General features: G+C 33.1%; 2 protein-coding genes across 2 annotated transcripts; one reads left to right on the top strand and one right to left on the bottom strand.

Annotated features, from left to right (window-relative positions):
* The first annotated feature begins 8543 nt into the window (after nucleotides 1-8543).
* Nucleotides 8544-13267, top strand: LOC112285839 (uncharacterized). The gene is made up of 2 exons (XM_024527100.3): nucleotides 8544-12343; nucleotides 12505-13267. Exon 1 carries the CDS (start codon nucleotides 9431-9433, stop codon nucleotides 11957-11959), a length of 2529 nt encoding a protein of 842 aa, XP_024382868.1. The 5' UTR covers nucleotides 8544-9430; the 3' UTR covers nucleotides 11960-12343; nucleotides 12505-13267.
* Nucleotides 13268-13380: 113 nt separating this feature from the next.
* LOC112285841 (putative oxidoreductase At1g06690, chloroplastic) lies at nucleotides 13381-15429 on the bottom strand. The gene is made up of 2 exons (XM_024527103.3): nucleotides 14698-15429; nucleotides 13381-14311 (listed from the first exon to the last, which is right to left on the bottom strand). The coding sequence occupies exons 1-2, from the start codon at nucleotides 15038-15040 to the stop codon at nucleotides 13458-13460; spliced, it is 1197 nt and encodes a 398-aa protein (XP_024382871.1). The 5' UTR covers nucleotides 15041-15429; the 3' UTR covers nucleotides 13381-13457.
* Nucleotides 15430-21746: the final 6317 nt, after the last annotated feature.

Below are 21746 nucleotides of genomic sequence, written 5' to 3' on the forward strand. Positions count from 1 at the left end.
ACTGCGACCATTGAGGATTCTATAGCTCTTGACATCAAACAACGTGTCGATAATGACAAGTTTAAGGTGGAGGGAGATCTTTTGTATTTTGAAGAGCGGTTGTATATCCCGAAAGGACCAACTCGACTCCGAGTACTTCAATCTCGCCACGACTTTCCAGCTACGGGACATTTTGGATTCAACAAGACTTTGGAGCTCATTTCACGAGATTTTTGGTGGCCCCAAATGTGGAAGGATGTGAAGGAATTTGTCCTTTCTTGTGATGTTTGTTCAAGATCCAAGATCCCTCGACATCGTCCGTATGGACTTCTCCAGCCATTGCCTATTCCGCACCGACCATGGTCTTCAATTTCTATGGACTTCATTACGGACCTACTGCCATCGAATTCATTTGACAGCATCTTTGTTGTGGTGGATCGATTTACAAAGATGGCGCATTTCGTGCCTTGCAAGAAAACATCGTCAAGTGAAGACACCGCAAGACTCTTTCTTGATAACATATATCGTTATCATGGCCTACCAGATGATATCGTGTCGGATCGAGGTACTCAGTTTGTATCCAAGTTTTGGAGGTCCCTCTTTGAGATATTGAAGGTGGATATTAAGCTCTCTTCGGCTTTTCATCCTCAAACTGACGGTCAAATGGAGCGGGTGAATCAAGTTTTGGAGCAATATTTACGATGCAGCATCAACTATCAACAAGATGATTGGACTGCATATCTACCGCTTGCTGAGTTCGCATACAACAACACTCTTCATGCGTCAACTCAACAAACACCATTCTTCTCCAACTACGGATACCACCCCAAGCTCGATTTATTGAGTTCTTCAGCAAATAACAACCCAGCAACTGAAGGATTTGTGAAGCAACTATCGGAGCTTCAAGCGACATTGAAGCTTCAATTGCAATCTGCCCAAGAGAGTTACAAGGCATCTGCAGATAAATATCGAAATGAGGCACCTACTTTTAAAGTTGGAAGTAAAGTATGGCTTCTTCGACGGAATATCAAGACCAAGCGGCCATGTGACAAATTGGACTATCGGAGATTAGGGCCATTTGTTATCGGGAAGCAGATCAATCCGGTGGCATATCGTCTGGAGTTACCAGCTACTATGAAGGTACATCCAGTCTTTCATGTGTCTTTGTTGGAACCTTATCGAGAGTCAGCTTTTCCCCAAAGAGTACAAAGTCCGCCACCAAGTATCGAAATTGAAAACCATGAGGAATACGAGGTGGAAAAGGTACTAGATTCACGGCGTAATAGGAGAAAATTGGAGTATTTAGTGCATTGGAGTGGATACGACATCAATGAACGAACGTGGGAGCGTGCCGAAAATCTTGCCAATGCACCAAAAAAGGTACAAGAATTTCATCAACGATATCCTCATAAACCTAAGCCGATTCAACGATAGCTTCTTACTGAAGCTTGCTCATCAAGTAGCATAAAAAGGGAGGAGGGCACCTCCAAAACCCATAGTTCGATAGTGTAGAACTTTGTTAGCAACTATAGTTTGCTCTCATCATTTTAGCCTTTGGACATGGATAGTCAAGATACTACACTTGTTATGTCATCTCAAGCGACTAGCTCACGAAGACGACCGCGAGATGAAGAACCGCCTGCACCACGACGACGTCGGAGGATACCGAGCAACAGATCGCTAGTAATTGTATTTGAGGTCGAGCCTGCCTACGACGGTCAGCCAAAAGGTGTGTTTGGAGGACAGTTTCACAATGAAGACACAGAAGTCCACGCTTGGTCAGAGGTTGAAGGGATTGGCCACTACCGTTGGCTCCAAGGGCCGATGAATCATTTGCCTCGCGAACAACAATTGGAATTCATAGCGGATGTGATGCGACAGATTTTCATTTTCTTGTGTTGGTATTGACTGATAACAACATTGCTTCTCGGAGACCTCGAAGTTAGAAGAGGAGGTGATGTCATGGACATACATTGGAAGATTCTTCGAATATTCTTCTAGAATATTCTCTAAAGATTCTCTAAAGATTCTTTTAGAAGGTTCTAGAAGATTCTTAGAATATTCCCTAAAGATTCTTTTAGAAGGTTCTAGAATATTTTGATAGATTCTAGGAAGTTGCTCGAGAAGTTTCCTAATTAGTAGAAGTTGTTGGAGAAGCGTCCTAGTTAGCAGAAGTAGCTCGAGAAGCTTCCTATTCAGTAGTATATATAGGAGTCGAGGCTGAAGGGTTCTTCAGTCTCGACAACACATCTCTTGGAGTTCTAGCTCACCTTTCTAGTGTTGTTCTTGTACTCATCTGTTTAATCTAGTTCTGCCACTTCTTCTTGAACTTCTTGTTAGATTTCAAGTCTGTATTTTGTGTCCGTGACAGATATTTACTTATTCTTGAATTTATTTTAATTGTGCCTTCATTGTTGCATGTAGCTTTAATAAATAATTTGTCAACTCTTATGCCTTAAGATTATCAACTTTTGAAAAGCCAAAAGTATTAAATTATAGATAGTAATTATAATTAGTAATAAAAAAAGTTTATTGAATAAAAGAATGTATTATATCATTATAAGCAAACTCTTCCAATAATAAAAGAACTATCAAACAATCTTGATAGTAGTTGATGATACACATCAAATATTGGTTCTAAACTTAATTGATATATTTTATTTATGTATAATTTTTGAATAAAAAGCTAAAGCTAATTTTTTATCTACTATTAATATTTTATAAATTATTTTATAAAATCTTGATACAAATTGAGTTCCTCAATTGAATATAATATCCTTTTGTAATTTAATATGGCAATAAATACTTTAAAATAAAAAATTTAGTTGTTTTTAAACTTTTAATAGTTTTTGTACATGATACAAAATGAGTTATTTTGGTGAAACAATCTACTATCACAAATGTAGATAGTAGAAAATTAGTTATAAAATCCATAGAATCAAAAGCTTATAGTTGCTATAATATTGATAATGGTTAAAAAAGTACATAAAGTCAATGATGGAGATTTTTTAATCTTGGAAAAATGTCACATAATTGTATAAAGTTTTTAATAGCTTTTTATATAATACAAGATTGGTGCAAAAATTAAAGCTTTCTTCAAAGCTTTAAATGTTGCTTTAACTTCTTTATTGTACTTAAGTTTAGCTTCACAAGTTAAACTTGTAAATAGAGTTGTAACTAGAGAATAATTTTTGATAAAATTTTAATAATAATTAATAAATTTTATAAGATATTAAATATTTTTTATTAAATTTAGAATTTTTCAATTTATAATAGTTTGAATTTTAAAAAAATCCATTAAAAGACCATCATTTGAAAAATGTATTCATGAAATCAATTTGACTTATGTAAAATATATACTTTTCCATCTTATTATATAAGCATGCCTCTCTATATTTTAATAATATATAAAAAATATGAAGATCATATTCTTTTGCATTTTGAGAATAAAGTATGATGTCAATTAAATAATAAATAAAAAAATTATTTAGATTTTTTTAAAAATTTTTCATTTATAAGATGTTAAAAAGTAGTTGATACATTTGTGAGTTTAAAAAGTATGAAATTATATTTAAAGTATTTATATATAATTTAAAATATAATATTTTACTTATTTCTTTTTTTTTAATGTATATCAAGTTATATATTCTCTATCAATATATTTTTGTATAAATCTAGGATTAATTCAATTGATTAAGAAGTCTTGATATCAAAGATAGATGATATATATTCTTAATGGTAATTTTATTGAGTTTTCAAATCTATATACATCCATAGTAATCCATCATTTTTCTTTACGAATAAGACATAAGCTCCTATTAGAGATTTTAAATAGTATAAGAAGTTCTTAACTAGATTGTTCATAATATAAGTAAAATCTTTCTTAATGATGTCAAGTCTTTTCTTGCTTACTAAGGAATTTGAAACATACTATATTAATTTGCATTACTTCTAACCTTGATGAATAAATTTATAAAAAATTTAGAATTTATTGTCATAAATTAATTTATATTCTTTCAATCAAATCTTTATTTTTTGCCTCTTTCAAAAAGTTAATTGTTGTATAGAATGGCTTGAGCAATAAATTGATCATATAAATTTGTTTTTGACACTATCAACAACAAATTTCAGATTTTATCTTTCAAGTCATATCAAAATTGATTGAAAAAGACTTTGTCATTATAATCCACCTTGCAAGTAAGGATTTGAAATTTAACAACTTATGTAGTGGCTGAACGTGATCCGTATCATAAATATGAAACTTTGGTCTTTGTTATCTTTTTTTAAAGACTCTTTTTAAATATTTCCATAAATACTTATAAGAATGAATTCAAATTATAAAAGAGTCATGAATCTTTTTTCATCAAAGATAAAAACTAAGAGCAAACACATCTCAATAGAAGTACACCTATGAACCTAACTTGAGTAAATCTATTAAAATATTAAAAAGATGCAATCATAGATAGAGCTTCACTTGTTGTAGGAATCCTTAAAATTTAGATCTTATTCCATCAAACTTTTCTATCATACTTATACTTGCCTCTTTTATATTTTTTATAGCAAGACATCTCAGATCCAATTATAATATTGATCTATTAGATGCTCTTATCTAAAGAATTTTTTAGCATGGACTTTAAATTATATTATTAACTTCTTTCATAGATAAAGGAATAACACTTCCGTGGTTGATATTAATAATACATGAAATTTTTATCCTAAGAATATTGAGAAGCTTGTAAAAATCTGCAATAATTACAAATATATTTTCATTTCTACCAAATATAGCATCCATACTTTTTTCTACCATATCTATAACAAATTACTTAAATAATTTCACAAGTTAAATTAGAGGAAGATAATTTGTAAACTCTAATATTAAATAAAAATTTCTAAAAAAAATAGTGGTTTATTCTCTTTAAAAAAATATTTAATAATAATAATAATAATAATTAAAGATAGATAGTCTGCAATCTTTAAAATACAATAAAAGAAGTGAGATAATCCACTTATTTCTGAAATAAAACAAAAAAATTAATTTAGCAATATTATTAAGCTATTAAGGATATGAATCGTAAAGAATCAAAATATCAATATACTCTTCTATCACTAAAAAAGAATAGAAAATTATTTAAAGATGGTATAACATTAAATTAAAACAACCATTGTTAAAAAAAAAAAAAAAAAAAAAAAAAAAAAACTAGAGACTCTTGAAACAAGATTAATAGTAAAAAATGACATTCATAAGAGTAAAGAAGGTTTCACTCTTGCTTCTATATATACTCTCTAAATAGGAGCTATATAGTGACATTCTATAAGATCTCTAATATGTGTCTAACTTGTAAGGTAAATTTTTTCCATATGCAACACAAAATCAATTTTATATCATGAGTTGTCAATATGTGCAATATATGTCCAACTTGTTGGTCAATTCTCAATTCTATTAATCAACTACAAACATGTCTAAAATTAAATCCATATCTATGTAGCTTCTAAAAATTTTTACCTCAAGATATTATCAAATCTATCTTCATTTACATTCTACCTAATACTTCTAATTTTGATAATCATATATATCCATGACAATCAATTAAATAAAAAAATATCTAAAAAATATCTATAATGCTTTTCGGACATAGATTAAATTTATATATAAAATATTTTAAAAATTCCATAAGAAAAATTATTTTAAAAAGAACTAAGATGAACAATGGCCAAAAAATAAATCTAAGAATTGTTGATATTCTTTAATAGTTCTTCTATTATAGTAAAGATATTTTCTTCTATTGAAATATTTTTTCTATCACATTATAAAGTTTAATCCTCTAATAGATTCTATATTGGGATTTTATTATTGATTTTTTTATTTTCTCTATTGGATATTTACTTCATAAGTATTATCTATTGATTATTCTTATAGATATGCTATATGATTAGTATAAAGGCATGTCACAACTTAAATATTTGGCTTGTAAATCTCATAGCTCTTATAAAGCTTTTACATGTCTTTTTTACTATATAGTGTATATAGAGACATGACTAAAATCATTTTCAATCTTATTCATGTGTTTTTTATTTTCTAATCTTGATTCAATCTTCTTTAGTTTTTTTATTTAGCAATAGATTATATATATATATATATATATATATATATATATATATGTGTGTGTGTGTGTGTGTGTGTGTGTGTATGTGATTATTCAATAAAAAAAAATTAAAATAAATGTTGACCAAGTTTAAAATATATATACACAAAACAATGGAACCAATTATTAGCAAATACAATTTGTAGTTACTGCAACAACTTAATAACTAAATTCAATAAATTTTAACCAAGCCACAAATTTTACAACTAGTTTTTATTTTTTAAAATGGTATACTTAATTATTTGTGATAATTATGATTTTGAAAAATAATAAAATAAAGATAGGAAGCTTGAAGTCAATGACATCCTTGCAAATTATATATATATATATATATATATATATATATATATACACAATGCATTACAACTCTTGCTAATATTATTGTAGAGTTTTATTAATTTTGATGCATAAGATTATAAAGATGTTTTTTATTTAATTGAATTTTAAATGACATAGTAAATAAGAAATTCAACTTATAAATATATTTTTTGATAGAATAATTTTAAAATAACACATAAAGGATTCATAAAAAAAAGTAATGTATATATATTGTGTGGAAATTTTTCATACATGTGAAATCATGTGATTTTTATGATATTTAGTAATATCAACCTCTATTGTAAGTCTTTTGAAAACCATTGAAATTGGAAAGAGCACTTGCTTTAAAATCAATTACTTGAAGAAGTAGAAGAAAAATAAAATGAAATAAACTAATAATTTGATATAAATAATTAATACTAAGAAATAATATTTTTTATTTAATATAATAAATAATTACCATAAAATATAAAAATCAATAATTACCATAAAATATAAAAAATCAATAAGATTTTTGTTATTCCTAATATTGTTTAAAAAAACGTATTGCAAAAATAATATAAATATAAATTTTATTTTTTAAGTTATATTTATTATTATTAGAAAGAAACTCATATTATTGAGCACAAAAAAAATACAACATTTAAATATTCTATATAAAAAATCAACAACTCCTAAAGAAATATTAATATATATATATATATATATATATATTTCAAATAGAAATTGGACCCTTTACATTTCTTTAGTGTTATTAGAAAAGAAAAATTTTATTTTTTTGATAGTTAAAATAGCTAGTTTAATAAAAAAATATTATAATAAACTAAATTTATTGTGTTATTTTAGATTTATTATTTTATAAATAAAGAATATTAATTGTATTTCTTTGTATTTATTAAGAAGTGCATTGTAAAAGGACAATATAATTTTTTACAATGTGAAAAGATAACATATGATTTTATATTGTGGAAGAGCAACTTTCATTTTTAAATTGGATAAGGACAACATGTGTTTTTAGCCAATAAGAAGACTTCTTTGTCTCAACCAATAGGCCAATGAAGTGGCTTTTTTTTTATCTCTTTGTATTATAACTAAGCTTTCTTATTATATAGATATGTATGTGTCTATGTGTGTGTGCATATGTGTGTAATTTGAGTACATTTTGTAGATTTATTTCTTTGATAATTATACTAACTTAGAAAAAACAACAACCTCTAACAAGGTTACTTTAATTTCTTACTTTTTCAGTTTTGATCTTTCATTATTATCATTATTATTATTTATTTTATATAATTTTGATATGTTTTAAAAATATATATAACATAGATTATTGAAATTTATTTTATTTTAACTTATTTCACTTATATACTTTTACAAAAGTTAACGAATCTACTAATTTATATGTTTTTGTGTGTAAAACATTTACCTACTCTCAAAAAGTTCATTAATCTTTTAAACACCATAATAATAAAACAAACAAGGACAATAAAAAATAAATAAAAAACACCAAAAAAACAAACAAAATAAGATACAAGATTTTTATTTTTAAAATTATTAATTAAAACAAAGCTGTTTCTTTTGCTCATAAGGTAAAATTCTACATACACATGTAAATTAAACATATAACATATAATATATCTATTTTATATATAGATATATATATATATCAAAAAATGGTTTGTAAATCATTTTTTTCAAATAGATGTTTTACAAACCATCAGTACATACATCCAAAAAATCAAATTAAAGGAATAATTGCTCAATAGTCCATTATAATCAAACATCACAAATGGTTTTAAAGAAGCTGTTTATACGTTGAATTTAATCAAAATAATATACAGAATTCAAATTTAGACACCAAACTCTTTGGCTTAAAGAACTAACATTATCGATGAAACAAACCACACTTTCATTAATAATAATAAATACCTATTTAATTTCACAAAATATTTTTCCTTTTCTATTTGTAATAATAATAATAACAACAATAATAACTCTAGCACAGGTTATGTGTTTACAAAAAGATTAAAGAAAGAATTCGAACACCCACGCCAAGCTTCGGAGAGGTTGCGGGGGAGGGAAGATTCCTGAGCCTCGGGGAATTGCGGGAGGGAGTGAATGAGTTGGAGTGAGTGAGTTGGAGCATCGTCCTTGCCGAGCTGGCGGAGTCCCGCTTTGTCGGCGAAGGGCGCGGGGATCACACCGCAGAGTTGGAAAAGCAATTCAATGCGATGGTCGGTCTCTCCTGGAATGTGAAGTTGGGCTGCGAGGAGGAGGAGCGTATGTAGGTTGGAAGGTTTGTCATGCGTACAACAGCCAGATACTTTGAGTGTGGGAGCGCGCGCGTCGTTTGACTCAAGGTTGCTTCTCACATTTTTGAATTCCAGTCTACCTGAAGATTGATGAATGCTAGACTCTGATCTGCCAATCGACCGGTCATGGCAGCGGGCTGGTTTCAATTTCTTGCCACGGCCTAGAATCATTCCAGTGCATAGCAGGGGTTGGATATTCTCGTGCACGGTTATCGACCATGGAGATTTCGAAGTTCGTGCTCGGAAATGCTGGAACATAGGATCTATTGATGAAAGCGTGCATTCGAGCGGGCTGAACACTTCTGGTCGTAATTGGAGAGGCTCGTGGGAAATATTCACGCACAACTATTTCGTTCCTTTCCGGATCTCTACTTGCGTTATTGATTCTGCTTGTTATTGAATGAGTAGTTGAAAGTGTAAGTATTTGGAGGATCACTCTAAAGCTGCAAGATGATGATGGAAGCCAGTTGTTTCAGTACCGCTTGTGACGTTTATATCATCTGAACTGTGCGCATGGAGGATTTGCGAGACCTTTGCTCTTTAGTAGGTTTTGAGTTTTAGAATTGGTGGTGGTCGGTTATGAGTTTCGTGGTTGGTGATTGGCAAGTATTCTCTCTTTAAAATGGCGAAAGCTGCTGCCCTGGTCAGTATCATCTTTCACGAAAGACGAAGTGAAATATGCCAATGAGACGAGCTATGGAGTATGTGCGCTGGGAGGTGAATAATTGGCGGATTCAAGGATATGGAAGAGAGAGGTCGATATTTACTGGAGCAAAGAAGGTTGTCAGTTTCATGTGGCAATCTTGGAAATGCGGAGCATCATTTGTACTGGTGTTGGCGTTTTTCCCTGTTTTATTGCCCTTGGCTTTGTTCTTAGGTTTTGTGGGCTTTCTTTTCTCGGTTCCTCTTTTTTGTGGAGCTGCAACGTATTACCTCTTCTTCCGGAGCTTTTCTCTTCCCTCATGCATCACAGAGTGGTTTGGTATTTTCAGATTCCCACTTGAAGGTTACAGTCCAGGTTCACCGTCTGGTGAGAAGCTTGAGTTTCAGAATGTGTTGAAACTGAACGCTTCCCTTGAGGATTATCATAGAATTAGTGAATCAGAAGCGGCATCAAACAAATCTACGCCGTGCCATTTTAATGGGGTGTTACAAGCTCCAGCACCTGTAATTGTACTTCAACCAACTAACTTAAAAAGTCAACAGCGTCAGCGGACTGACGAGAGAATTGAGGAGAATATCGAAGCAGAAGCTTTCAACAGAAAAGTTGCTGATGTATCGGTCAATAAGTGCTCAAGTTCGTACCACCAAGTAGCACCGGCTGGTAGCATGGTTTATCCAGATGTAGAGGAGGGTGCATTTTACTCTAATCGAGCCTATGCACGTTCAAGTTCTGCATTGCATTCTTTAGGGTCGAATTATGTTGTTCTGGACCGCGGACCGGTTGACTCTCCACTTACAAGGTTCCATGCATCAGGTGAACAGAAAACATCTTCCGATATCGGTGAATTAATTGAGGATGAACTCATTTGTAAACTGCCTATCCTTCCAAGTGAGAATACTAAATTAAGTTCGGAGATTTCAGCGACGGACATCCCTTTGAGCAGGCCACCTGAAGAGAATCATATCTGCGATTTAGTACGTGGTAACGCTCAGACTACTGAGAGAAGACATAGAACTGTGTCTATTGAACACAATGCAAGAATTGATCCTGTCGGTGTATCGTCAGGAATATCAGGGTATTTCTGTGGACACAGCTCGGGTGGAAACGATAATGGAGCGTGGGATAATGCTGAGATTTCTGAGGTTAGCATCGAAGCAACTTCATGCTCAAACGTGCATGCATCAAGTGAAGAAGCCAAGGCATTAACAGTTGTCTCCCACGTGCCACAAACGTCTAGTTTGATAGCTACGTCATATGCAGAAGCACTCACTTGCAAGTCTGTCAACGAGAAAAGTGAGTGTTTCATTCAGGAGTCGATTTCAGAACTCTCTTCATGTATATCAAAGGACTTTGATGAATCATCGATGAAGTCTTCTTCCAGTCCATTCTCTTGTTCAGCGCTGCTTAGAACTGTTGAAGGTATCTCTCGTGTTGATTCAGAATTCGTTACACACAAGCATCGTGCCAGACATTGGAGAGAAGAAGTTGAGGAAACAGTATTATCATCTGCTATTGCAAGGATAACCTATGCGAGGAACTGGGGTTCACAAGTATCAGATGACGAGGCCGATGTCAAGATGTTTGATAGTAAACTGAAAACGATGACGAATGACCAAGACATTGTCTATCTGTTGGAATGTACCGAAGGAACAGAAGTGTTCTCAGCTTCGCAATTACCGAATCCAATTCAATACAAAGAGAAAACGGTTGCTGAAGAAAATGCGAGGACTAGTTCGTATCTGAGCATGACATCAACACCATGCACGCACCAAAGGCGACTCAGTTATGGAGGTGTACTTACAGATGACACAAGGGTGAATGTAGGATCTGCTATTCCGAGAAATAAATCCAGTGGATTTACACCTGATTATAAGCAACAGACTGTTCACGCTTCATTCTCCTCGGATTACACATGGCCGTCAGAGTCTTCTGAACAAGAGTGGGAAGTCCAGTCAAATCGAGGAACTGCATGTGAGGAATCTTGTGTAGATACTGCTTCAAGTGCTGAAGAGTACGAGGAAGAATTTGATCCGAAACCTGACCTTGTGTCGGATCCATCTTCTACGTTTTCAAGCTATTTTCTAACTCTGGACCAATTTACTGAGGATTGGGAGACTCGAAGGAAAAGATGGGTGAAGGAATCAACGCTGGGAAGATTGGTACCCTTTGCACCATGTTTGGAAACTCAATATATTCAAACGCGCTCTATGTGCAATCCTCTTTTTGAATTCTCATCTCCGTCGCCGCCCCCCAGAAAGCTCGACACTGAAGATAAGAATCACATTTCTGACCTTCCTTGTCACACTCGTTTCAGCAAGCGTCATTCAGCTCCCTCTGAGATTATAGGGACACCAGATTCACATCGATGCAAGCTTGGAAATTGGATGGGTGGCAATCACACAAAACAATTTGAAAGTGAATGCTTGGGTCGGACACCATCTTTAAGGGGCCATGGCCGATCCTACTCAGCTTCGTTTATGGAGAGTATCGAGCTTAATCCTGGTGAATTTGAAGGCACGCTTACGAATTGGTGGAGGGATTAAAGCACTCTCTCGATCACTTCACCATTTCAATTCTCCAACTTCATCTACTGAACAGGTTGCGCACCGCAGTTTGGAAGAGGTTAACACCATCCAGATGACAGATAGACAGAATTCTTCTTCACCTAAAAAGAAGTGGAGACTTTAGCAGATAAATAGTTGCTGCGCTCCCTTGTGCATGGGAGATATACGAGACTTGAGTCCAGCGAGGCAAGGACTAGATCATCTGAAAAGTGTAGCAAGTAACCGATGGGATGTAGAGTTAAAAGGTATCGATATGAAACGAGTAAGAAGCAAAATTGTTTGTGGATTTATTTTAGGTCTATCACGTAGCTCTCAGACCATAAGCGTGCGTTTAAACCCTTCAGCATTGTTGTGATGGTAGAGGTAATCACTGACTGTCGCAACCTTTCTATTTTTATTCAAACTTGTGAGCCCTTAAATCACTGTCAAGCAAGGAATTTTTGGTGTTCAAAAACATTTACATTACCACTCTCCATTTTTTCTACACATGACGTGTGAGAGCTTTTGTGGAGTGTGCGTAGCAGGTAGGTAGGCATCAGCATCATCAGACTGCATAAGCTGCTGCAACTCACAAGACATTAATGAAGCTCTCTTGCAGCTGAAGCAGATGAAGCTAAGTGACTGGCCGAGTTGACTCTGGGAGCAGTCCTGTCCATATCGCCTGTATGGAGAGAAGATGGTCAAGATACTGAAACCCCTAAAGCTGTCTGGATGGCGAAAGCAAACTAACTCAAATGAAGATATTTATAGTTGGGATAGTGAGATCGAGTAATGGGATGGAAACGGGTTCAACATATCTCCGACAGCATGCTTCAGGGTGGCTTTGGTGACCCCCATCGTTAATTTTACTCTGCGACATTCCCCTCGTGAGTATGGCCCGCCGGACGAGTAGCTTGTGACATGAATCGTATGCAGATATCGGACTGCCACTTTCCGTGCTACAGTTGTACTTCTCATAGTATGCACCACGGGTATATTCTGATGTGCACGATGCAGAATATCAGGGCGTCCACTTCAATCGGATTGAAAGTTAATCTTATTCAAGATGTTAGCTGCTGTCGGCCATGCATCGCTGCAAGGTCTTCCTTACGCCACTCTTGAGACACTGCCTTGATTGTCATTTCTTCCCGCGTCACTGTCATCGTCATTGGGCAATTGCGAAGGCCAAGTGCCATGTCTCGATCTGGTTATTGAAGGACCAAGCGGAGAGAATAGAGAAGTTTGTGCATGACCACTCTTCTCCCACTCAGTAATAAAGACATCACCGCGTGTGTATTTCAAGAAAAATTCTTATCGTATCATAATTGATAGCTAAAATATTATTTTGGTATAAATCAGAACGAATTCAGCATGCTTATTCATTTCACCGTGTCGATAGACGCGACTGCCACCGCCAAATGTGAAGCTCTATGAAAAGTAACGTTAATTTACATCTGCTAACACGAAGCTACAAAAGTTACACCACAGGAATGTGAGTTTAGGCTCTGCGGTACTCATCTCCACAATCTCCGATCACATCTTGCAGATTCTTTCCCCTCTTGGTGACACTCGCAATCCTAGCGTAATCGTCCTGATCTAGCTGCAACTTGAAAATTTCTTGAGAATCTCTAATATGGTCTTTGAGCCCTAGTCTTACACCAATCATAGAGCCAGCCACCGCAGGTTGGTCTAGAACGTAACGTACGGCAACAGCGGACATGGATACCCCATGTTTGTTCGATACATACTTAACCTCTCGCAGAAGCTCTTGAAATAGTTTCCATCCACCCCAAGCATCAACCATCCGCTTGTACTTGTTGAGGGAAGGAGTGTCTAGAGGCGGTCCGGCAAATGGAATGGAAACATTAACATCCAAAAATTTCTCCGAAAGTAAACCACCCATCACAGTGCCGTAAGTGATTAGTTTCACTCCCGTAACGTTGCAAAGATCTGCCATATAATTCTGAGGACGCATGTCCACAAGCGAATGCTGTACTTGATTGCTTACAATGGGGATTTGGTTCTCTAAAATCACCTGCAATCTCTTTGTGTCAAAATTGGTCAAGGCAAGCGTCTTGATCTTACCCTCCAATTTCAAGTCGGTCAAGTGCTTTAAAGCGTCCAGGTAACCCTTGTCTGAATAGTCCCACCAGTGAAACTGAAGCATGTCCAAGGACTTCACATCCATGCGTTTGCGAGAGCGATCTATGTTTGACTCCACAAATGCCCGGGTCATCTTCACTGGCGGTGGCACCCATTTTGTCAACCCACGCACTTGAGACTCAAGCTCATCTCCCCGTTCCCGCCGGACTCTATTGATGAAAATGCCATACAAGTCCTCCGCTGGTCCGTCTGCAACATCATCGAGCCAAGTGAACAAGGGCAATGAGGACATAGTGAACAAAATTTTACAAGTGACTGCAATTTAGCGTATCGGAATTGGAATGTCAAAAAAATGAATAAAAACCTAAAAAAACATATCCACAGCTCAAGATCGACCATTAAATATTCACATAACATTTGGATTCAGCAGGATTCGTGATCACTCATGTACACTGCAGACATTCAAACAATTGCATAGCGCGATAGACCTCCTAAGCCAGACTCCCCGTAGAAACACAATTCCCGTCAATGTTGGAGCAGTAGAGAAACAAGGATGGCTAGAATACGTACCCTACCTAAGGAATTGAACAAAGAACATGCTGTACAATTATCGATTAAAAACAAGATTAGCTTACAATGATCAGCCATGTCGAAGGTAGTGAATCCGGCATCCACATGGCGAAACATGGCGTCCACAGCCGGGCCCGGCTCAATTTTGCCCCAGCCCCCGCTAGTCTGCCACATTCCATTAATTACACGAACAATCTCCAGTTGATCATCGCCACTGGAAACAATGGCACGGTCTGGAGGCAGCTCGGGTTTCCGCTCGGCCGTCATCACTTCCGCCCTCACCGAAGTGGCAAGCCTCCTCTCATTGACCTGCACCCTCGACTTGAAACTCGGCTGCACCAACTTCGTTCCTGACAATACAGCCACAGACGACGCAACAGGGTGCCGGGAGAGAGTAGCGGACGCCATCGATAGCCTTACGCCTCAAATCAATCCCTCTCTCGCCAATGACTCAACTCTCTATCACGAAATTCCAGTTCTAGATACGCGAATTTCTGAAACGATAAAGGAAAAAAAGAACAAAAGATAATGTTGTGAGCACGACGTGAATTGATGCCTCCGGATATGATATGAGGGGTGCCGACGAGATTGCAAAAGTGGAAATTACACCTCGTAGCCTGAAGAAGATTTTTTCATCGGAAACCAGGAATTCAATCCTCCTGCTAAACCAAATGGCTCCGCAGCGGAGACACTCACAACTCACTACACAGCCACCATCAGAATATCATTCTTCGCTCGCTAATGTCGATGGTGTTGGAGGACTGGGAGAAATGGCGATGACGTTGCCATGCGCCACAACTGGAAAGAGAGACTCTGTGGTGGATTCGCGAAGAAGAAGAAGAAGACGAAGATAAAGTGCCGCAATCTAATCCGGGTGTGCCTGCTGGTCTTCTGAGATTCAGCGTGGTCTGAGTACCTCCACCGGCGCACTGTAAACCGGCCTCTATCACTATAATTTCCTATACGGGTCGCCGTCTCTAACACCTGACTGGGTTTTCAATGGGTTAAATAAAGTTATCGTCAGAATAATAATTCATGATTTGGTCATTTTATCATTTTTAGCTTATTTTTTTATTTCAACTTGATGATGAAAAATAAAAAATAAAAATCGTTTTTTTTATTTCCTTCTTTTCTTTTCCCTCCTTGTCCAATAGATTTTCATTCATTCCATTTTTTGATTTTTTGAAAGTTAATAAAGTGATTTTTTTTATTTTTTATTTTCAAATTGAAACTCTGTGAACAAGGAAATGGAAGAAATATATATTTTTATTGGTTCTTCTATATTTTTATAATTTATTGTTACTATTTAATTCTATTGGATGGTTCATTTGAAGGTTTCACCAATTGATCTTTCAATTAATTAGATGCACATTACTATGTATGTAGTTTTGTTTTACGACGAGTTATATGTTCTAATCAAATAAATAAATAACCTTGTTTTTTGACTGCATATACCTACAATTATTTTTTAGTCAGGTACTAGAAAACATGTATAAGTATAGATTTTAATTACTTATTTATCAGCAGAATAGGATTTAAAATTTGTATAATCAGAAATACTCTAGGATTCGTACATGCGATCAATATTCCAGAAATTCGATGGCTGAAAATAACAACAAAATCAACAGCAAAAATTCGTGTTGACTTCCTTTCATATAGTACTGACTCTATTGACTAGGTTTAGTACAATGACTTATCATTTCTTAAAATTTTTTAATTTTTATCTAATAAACTACAGGATTCGGTGAAATAAATAAGTGAGTTGTATCCCAAAAATTCCGCCGAAGAAGATGTTTTAGTTGTAGCTTTTTAAGAATGTACCTTGCACAACTATGTTGTCTTAGTCGCACAATCAACACCACATATTTAATTTGAAGTAATTCAGACAATAGTATGAGAGTAAAAACTAAATAAGGAATCACATTCTAATAATCAACTATAGTTGCTAAATAAAGAAGTGAGTTTCTTCTCCTTTTCTTTTCTCAATTACTGATTCTATTATAGAAGTTGTCAACTTTCTAACTTGTACACAAAAGTAAATCAAATGAGCGCCAACCTGAAGTTGGTTAAAATAGGCCACACCTTGTCTTTAACCTCAATGTCACTTTGGAAGATGAAAGTTTGGTTAGAGCTTGGTGTATTTAGATATAATATATTATAGTGATTTTATTTTTGTTTATCACATGGGACAAAACTACTATATTATCCAAGGCAAGTAATCAAAATTAACATTAAAACAGTTACAATAATTTTTCATTAACAAAAAATCAAATATAAACATGATGAAATTTTATCTTTTAAGAATAATAAATGGATGCCAAAATTAGTTATAATGCACAATAATTTAAATGAGAAACCCATCTATGAACAATATTTTTAATTCATATTGTAATTATGCACTAATGTTCTTGTAGAAAAAAGTGGTATTTTATCTTTGTGTTGTTAGCAATAAAATGTAACTTTTTTTTTTTAACAATATAAATATCTCAGTGTGTGTTCACATTATATCATGCACATGTATTTTTGGTTTGCCTACATTTATTGACAATTTTTATTAATGTTGTAACATAATATTATGGTTGTATAGTTGTTTATATTAAAACACTTTAATTTTTTTTAAATATTAAACATAATTTTTTATTTAAAAAATGTCAATATTTAATGCTAACATTGCAAGAGTCTACATATACAAGAGTACTTCCTTAGTATTTGTTAGAATATTGAAAAAATTATAAGCATGATAATAGTGATAATAATTGTTCATCTATGACAATCTAAACCTTGTCTTACAAAGTCACTAGAAAGATGAACTCCTACACAAAAGAATATAATGTCATAGACGGATCCAAAAAAAACCTTATGTTATATCAATTTACAATAAAACATTTGCGCCCTAGTTCCCATTAATTTTTGTATGCACAAACTGTATTGTTAGAAGTATTCCTCTATGACTCTAGCTAACATGATTAGGAGCATGCATTACATGGCTGTAAAACTTTCAAAATGTCATAGGAGGCTATAACATTTATAGGTTTATTTAGTTTAGTTTTTTTTAGTTTTTTTTTTTTTTTAACATGCTACTATGTGAAACGTGTGTAATTTTAGAATAAAATAAATTTATGATTTATTTATTTATTTTACTTAAACACTATATTTTTGATGTTTGTAGCAACATAACATACTGCTTAAACATATCCTTAAAACTTGCAAACAGAACAACATCATCAGTGCGACATGACCCCCTTAGCATGAACAAAATGGACTATTTTTTTTATACTAATTTAAGATTTGACAATTAGCATGTTATTATTGAATACACAAATCTTCTTATGTGTAAGCAATTTTGTGTACAATTTCTATTGTAACTGGATCTCAAATCTAGCTAAATGGTCAAAGACAAGTTTTCAAAATGAATATGTACAAGACAAAAACAATTATACTTGAAACAAGTTGTATTTGACATATACCAAATTTAAAAAGTAACCCTACATTAAAGAAAATTCAATCTAGAAAAGTTGTTAATTGCATCAACAAATTTCATTGTAATTATAACTTTCTTATACCTTCTTTTTGCATGCTCGCTTTGGACTTACAAAAGTATTGAATGTCAAGTTATCATTCAATTTTACACCCACAACTACAATCCACAACAATTTCCTACCTTTTTGGTTTAAAAGTAATACCAATATATTGTGCTAGCCATCCCACACATTTGCTATAGAATAGTAGAATTTTCAATGCAAAACCCTAGCACTTGCCTCATCTTATCCAATACTTGCATTGGCAAAACACAATGAAACACAACAACCTTTTATATTGCACAACATGTTACATTGTAATTACATTCTAAGAATTATATGCTTAGCACTTTTTCCCGACAAATGTTTTGAGCAAAATAGACTTTGGCTTGTCCTTCTTTGAGGTTAATGGAAAAGTTTTATTTCATTTTATTTTAATAATAATAATAATAATAATAATTGTGGGAAAGCCCATGCTAAAGATTTTATTAGTCAATGAGGTCCTTCATGAGATGACTGGAAACTGTTTTTGACTGAGAAAGATTTTAATATTTTTTTTATGAGTAAAATAGTGTGTGTGACATCAGTAGGTATATAGTTACAGTTCTTGCAGGGTTTGAAAGTTTTGTCAGCATTGTGGGTTTTTTTTAAAAATGAAAAATGAAAGAAAGTAGACATGATTCAAACTTAAGGATTAGTAACTCTTCTGCCAAATACTAACTTTATTTATCTGTTTATTTACAATTTTATACGGGTAACAGATTGCAATTGACAATAGTTAAACAAATATCATTAAAGGAATGCAAGGTTGTCTTGTTTTCTTTGGAAAATTTCAAACAGCAATAACTCAAATTTTATTTTTAGCTAATCATTGTGATATCTGAGAGTATGACCATTTTTAAAACAGCCAATACTTACTAAAAAAGACATCCCAAAGTCAATTGAATCAATGATTTAGTTTATTAAAAGTATAATATTTAAATGTAGCATGGTGTAAAACATAAGTTACAATAAAATTACATACTTATTGCAATCTGCTTTGATGACATTTACAAGAACCACTCAAAAAGTTAATTATATAGGAAAATACAAAATTTGAATAGAAACTTCATAACAAAGACTTTTTATTTATATTCCATCTGGTGGTTTTTGTTTGAGTTTTTAAAAAGTACAATTAATTAATAGATATAAACACACACATGTAGATGTATGTATGCAAAGACAATAGTTTAATCATTTGTTTCTTTAAAATCATATTGTGTTTTTCATAATAATAAATAACATGTGTTATCTTTACAATATTTACAAGTTGGAAAGATGCCAAATACATACAACTGTACAAATAGTTACCAATTTATAAAATTTGTTGATAATTTAAGTATGATATTCTCATAATTTGTTAATTTATTTATGTATTTAATATTTTAGAAAGTAAAAATTAAAATGTTGTTTTTCACATCATCACGATTCGTCAACAATGATACCAAAAATAAAAAAACATATGTAACCTTAATTTCTGCTTTACATCTTATTAAAACCATTATTTATTTTTGCTTTCAGAACATAAGAAAAGACGTCCAAAGATTTTTATAAATTACTTCGACAGAAAAAAACAGTAATAATAATTCTTGAATATAAATTGTATCTTGAAAAGTAAATTGAACTTTTTTATAAAAAAATTTGACGTTTAAGTATCTGGAAATAAAAAATAAAAAATAACGAATGTTTGTGTGAGTATGAATGTATTTGACAAGTTATTTTTGTTATAAAAAGAAAAAGCATCTGAAACTGAGGTCAATGCATGATATTTGCGCTTTTAGGAGTTTGCACCTAAAAGTTGTTTTCATTCATTGGACATTTATGACATAAAGTTCGCTCAATTAAAACGCTCAGGGCAACACTCTAACTTATATTGAACAAAAAAGGAAGAGACTTATGCTTACAAAGAAGCATAAAGGCATGACGGATTGTTAAGAGGGAAAAGAAGAATAGCATTTTCAGTTTGATATTGTTACAAAAAATAAATTAATATGTACCATCAGAAGGATTGTCAGTGTAGAAATATTTAGATGGCATTGTAAAAGAATATATATATATATATATATATATCTGCACTAAAAATATTTTTTTAATTTTTAATTTTTAATTTCTTAAATGATTGAAGTAACCTAGAATTTTTTCGAAATTATCTTTAAAATTTTGAAGTACAGTTCTTGTGGACTTCTTTGATTTACACCACATGAGACAAAGCTTTTGTAGTCAAGTTCCTTTGCCTTGCTAAATATTTATCTAAGTGGACCCCTTGTAATATTAACATTATTTGACCAAGTTGTTAAGTTCATTGAAGCTCTTGAAACAATTGTTTTAGAAATTGTAGAATTGTGGAGTTTATTTTGGAGGTAATTTGAAGAATTCAAACATTACCCAAAGTTCTAACATATTCCAAAACACAACTTATTTATTTAAAAACCAAGTATTGATACTATTGTGTTTTTGTGTGAAAAAGTTAGAGATATTAAATAAGAAAATAAGAAAACAATTTAAAATTTTGTATTAGAGATAGGTTATTGAAATTTACTTTATAATAAGTTGGTATTAAAAAAATTGGCAATTAGTATATTAAGAGTTTATTGCATATTTTAAACAATCATGTTATAAAAAAGGTGTAATCCTCAAATTCATATTAGTGAGCCAATTAGCTACATATATATTCTTGAACAGAAACGAAATATCACGTCTAGATTCTTTTGCATATTCTAGTAGTATAGATTTTATTTTAAATATTTCAATATAATGTTGTTCAATAAAATTCTTTGCATATTTAGGTCAATTAAATATGTGTGAAAAATAAATAAAAATGTGACAATAACAAGAGCATGAATTTATACAATATCAAATATTCAAGTTCTCATCCACGGAATATAACATTCATCCGAGGGTGGAGCTGAGGGGAAAGTTCTGACACGGAACTGTCACCTTGTGGGCTTCATACGGAACGCAATGGAAAAGCTGAAAGGGAAACCTCAAAGCTCGGTGCATCCATAACTGGCTCCGAACAGAAATAGTGTCACAATTTTGAACTTACGTATGAACAGCAGCCCTACATTCAAGTATATATATACCGTATTGTATTATACTACATCGTAATATACGGAATATTCGAGTGTTGTCTCCTGTACTCTCCACTGGTCAGTTACTAATTACACCTCTGCCTGGTTGGTAGTTCAAAACTCCAAACCACTACACCGAAAGCCGCCCGAATATCTATTCGATTTCCAAATTTTTGTCTATCAATGAAAATAGTATAGAATTTGGTAGGAACTGTCGGATTATGAGTTGAAGATGTTTCAACTCGTCTACAAATCGTGAAGATGATTCACATTAAATATTTTCGCATCGTAATCTACATTCACTCCAGACGTAGATAATTCGAAGCTGCGTTTAATTAATGCTTCCCTGAATTCCTTGTTCCGGTCATGATTACGCGTCAAATATGTAGCGAAGGCGTGGAATCCTTTGTTGTAGATTGTGAAAGGGTTGCGGGACGCGAAGATGTAACGAGGATTGATGGGGGTCGATAGATAGATCTAGAGGGG

Source organism: Physcomitrium patens, chromosome 8 (assembly GCF_059467195.1).
Source record: "Physcomitrium patens ecotype Gransden chromosome 8, ASM5946719v1, whole genome shotgun sequence".
Taxonomy (NCBI): Eukaryota; Viridiplantae; Streptophyta; class Bryopsida; order Funariales; family Funariaceae; genus Physcomitrium; species Physcomitrium patens.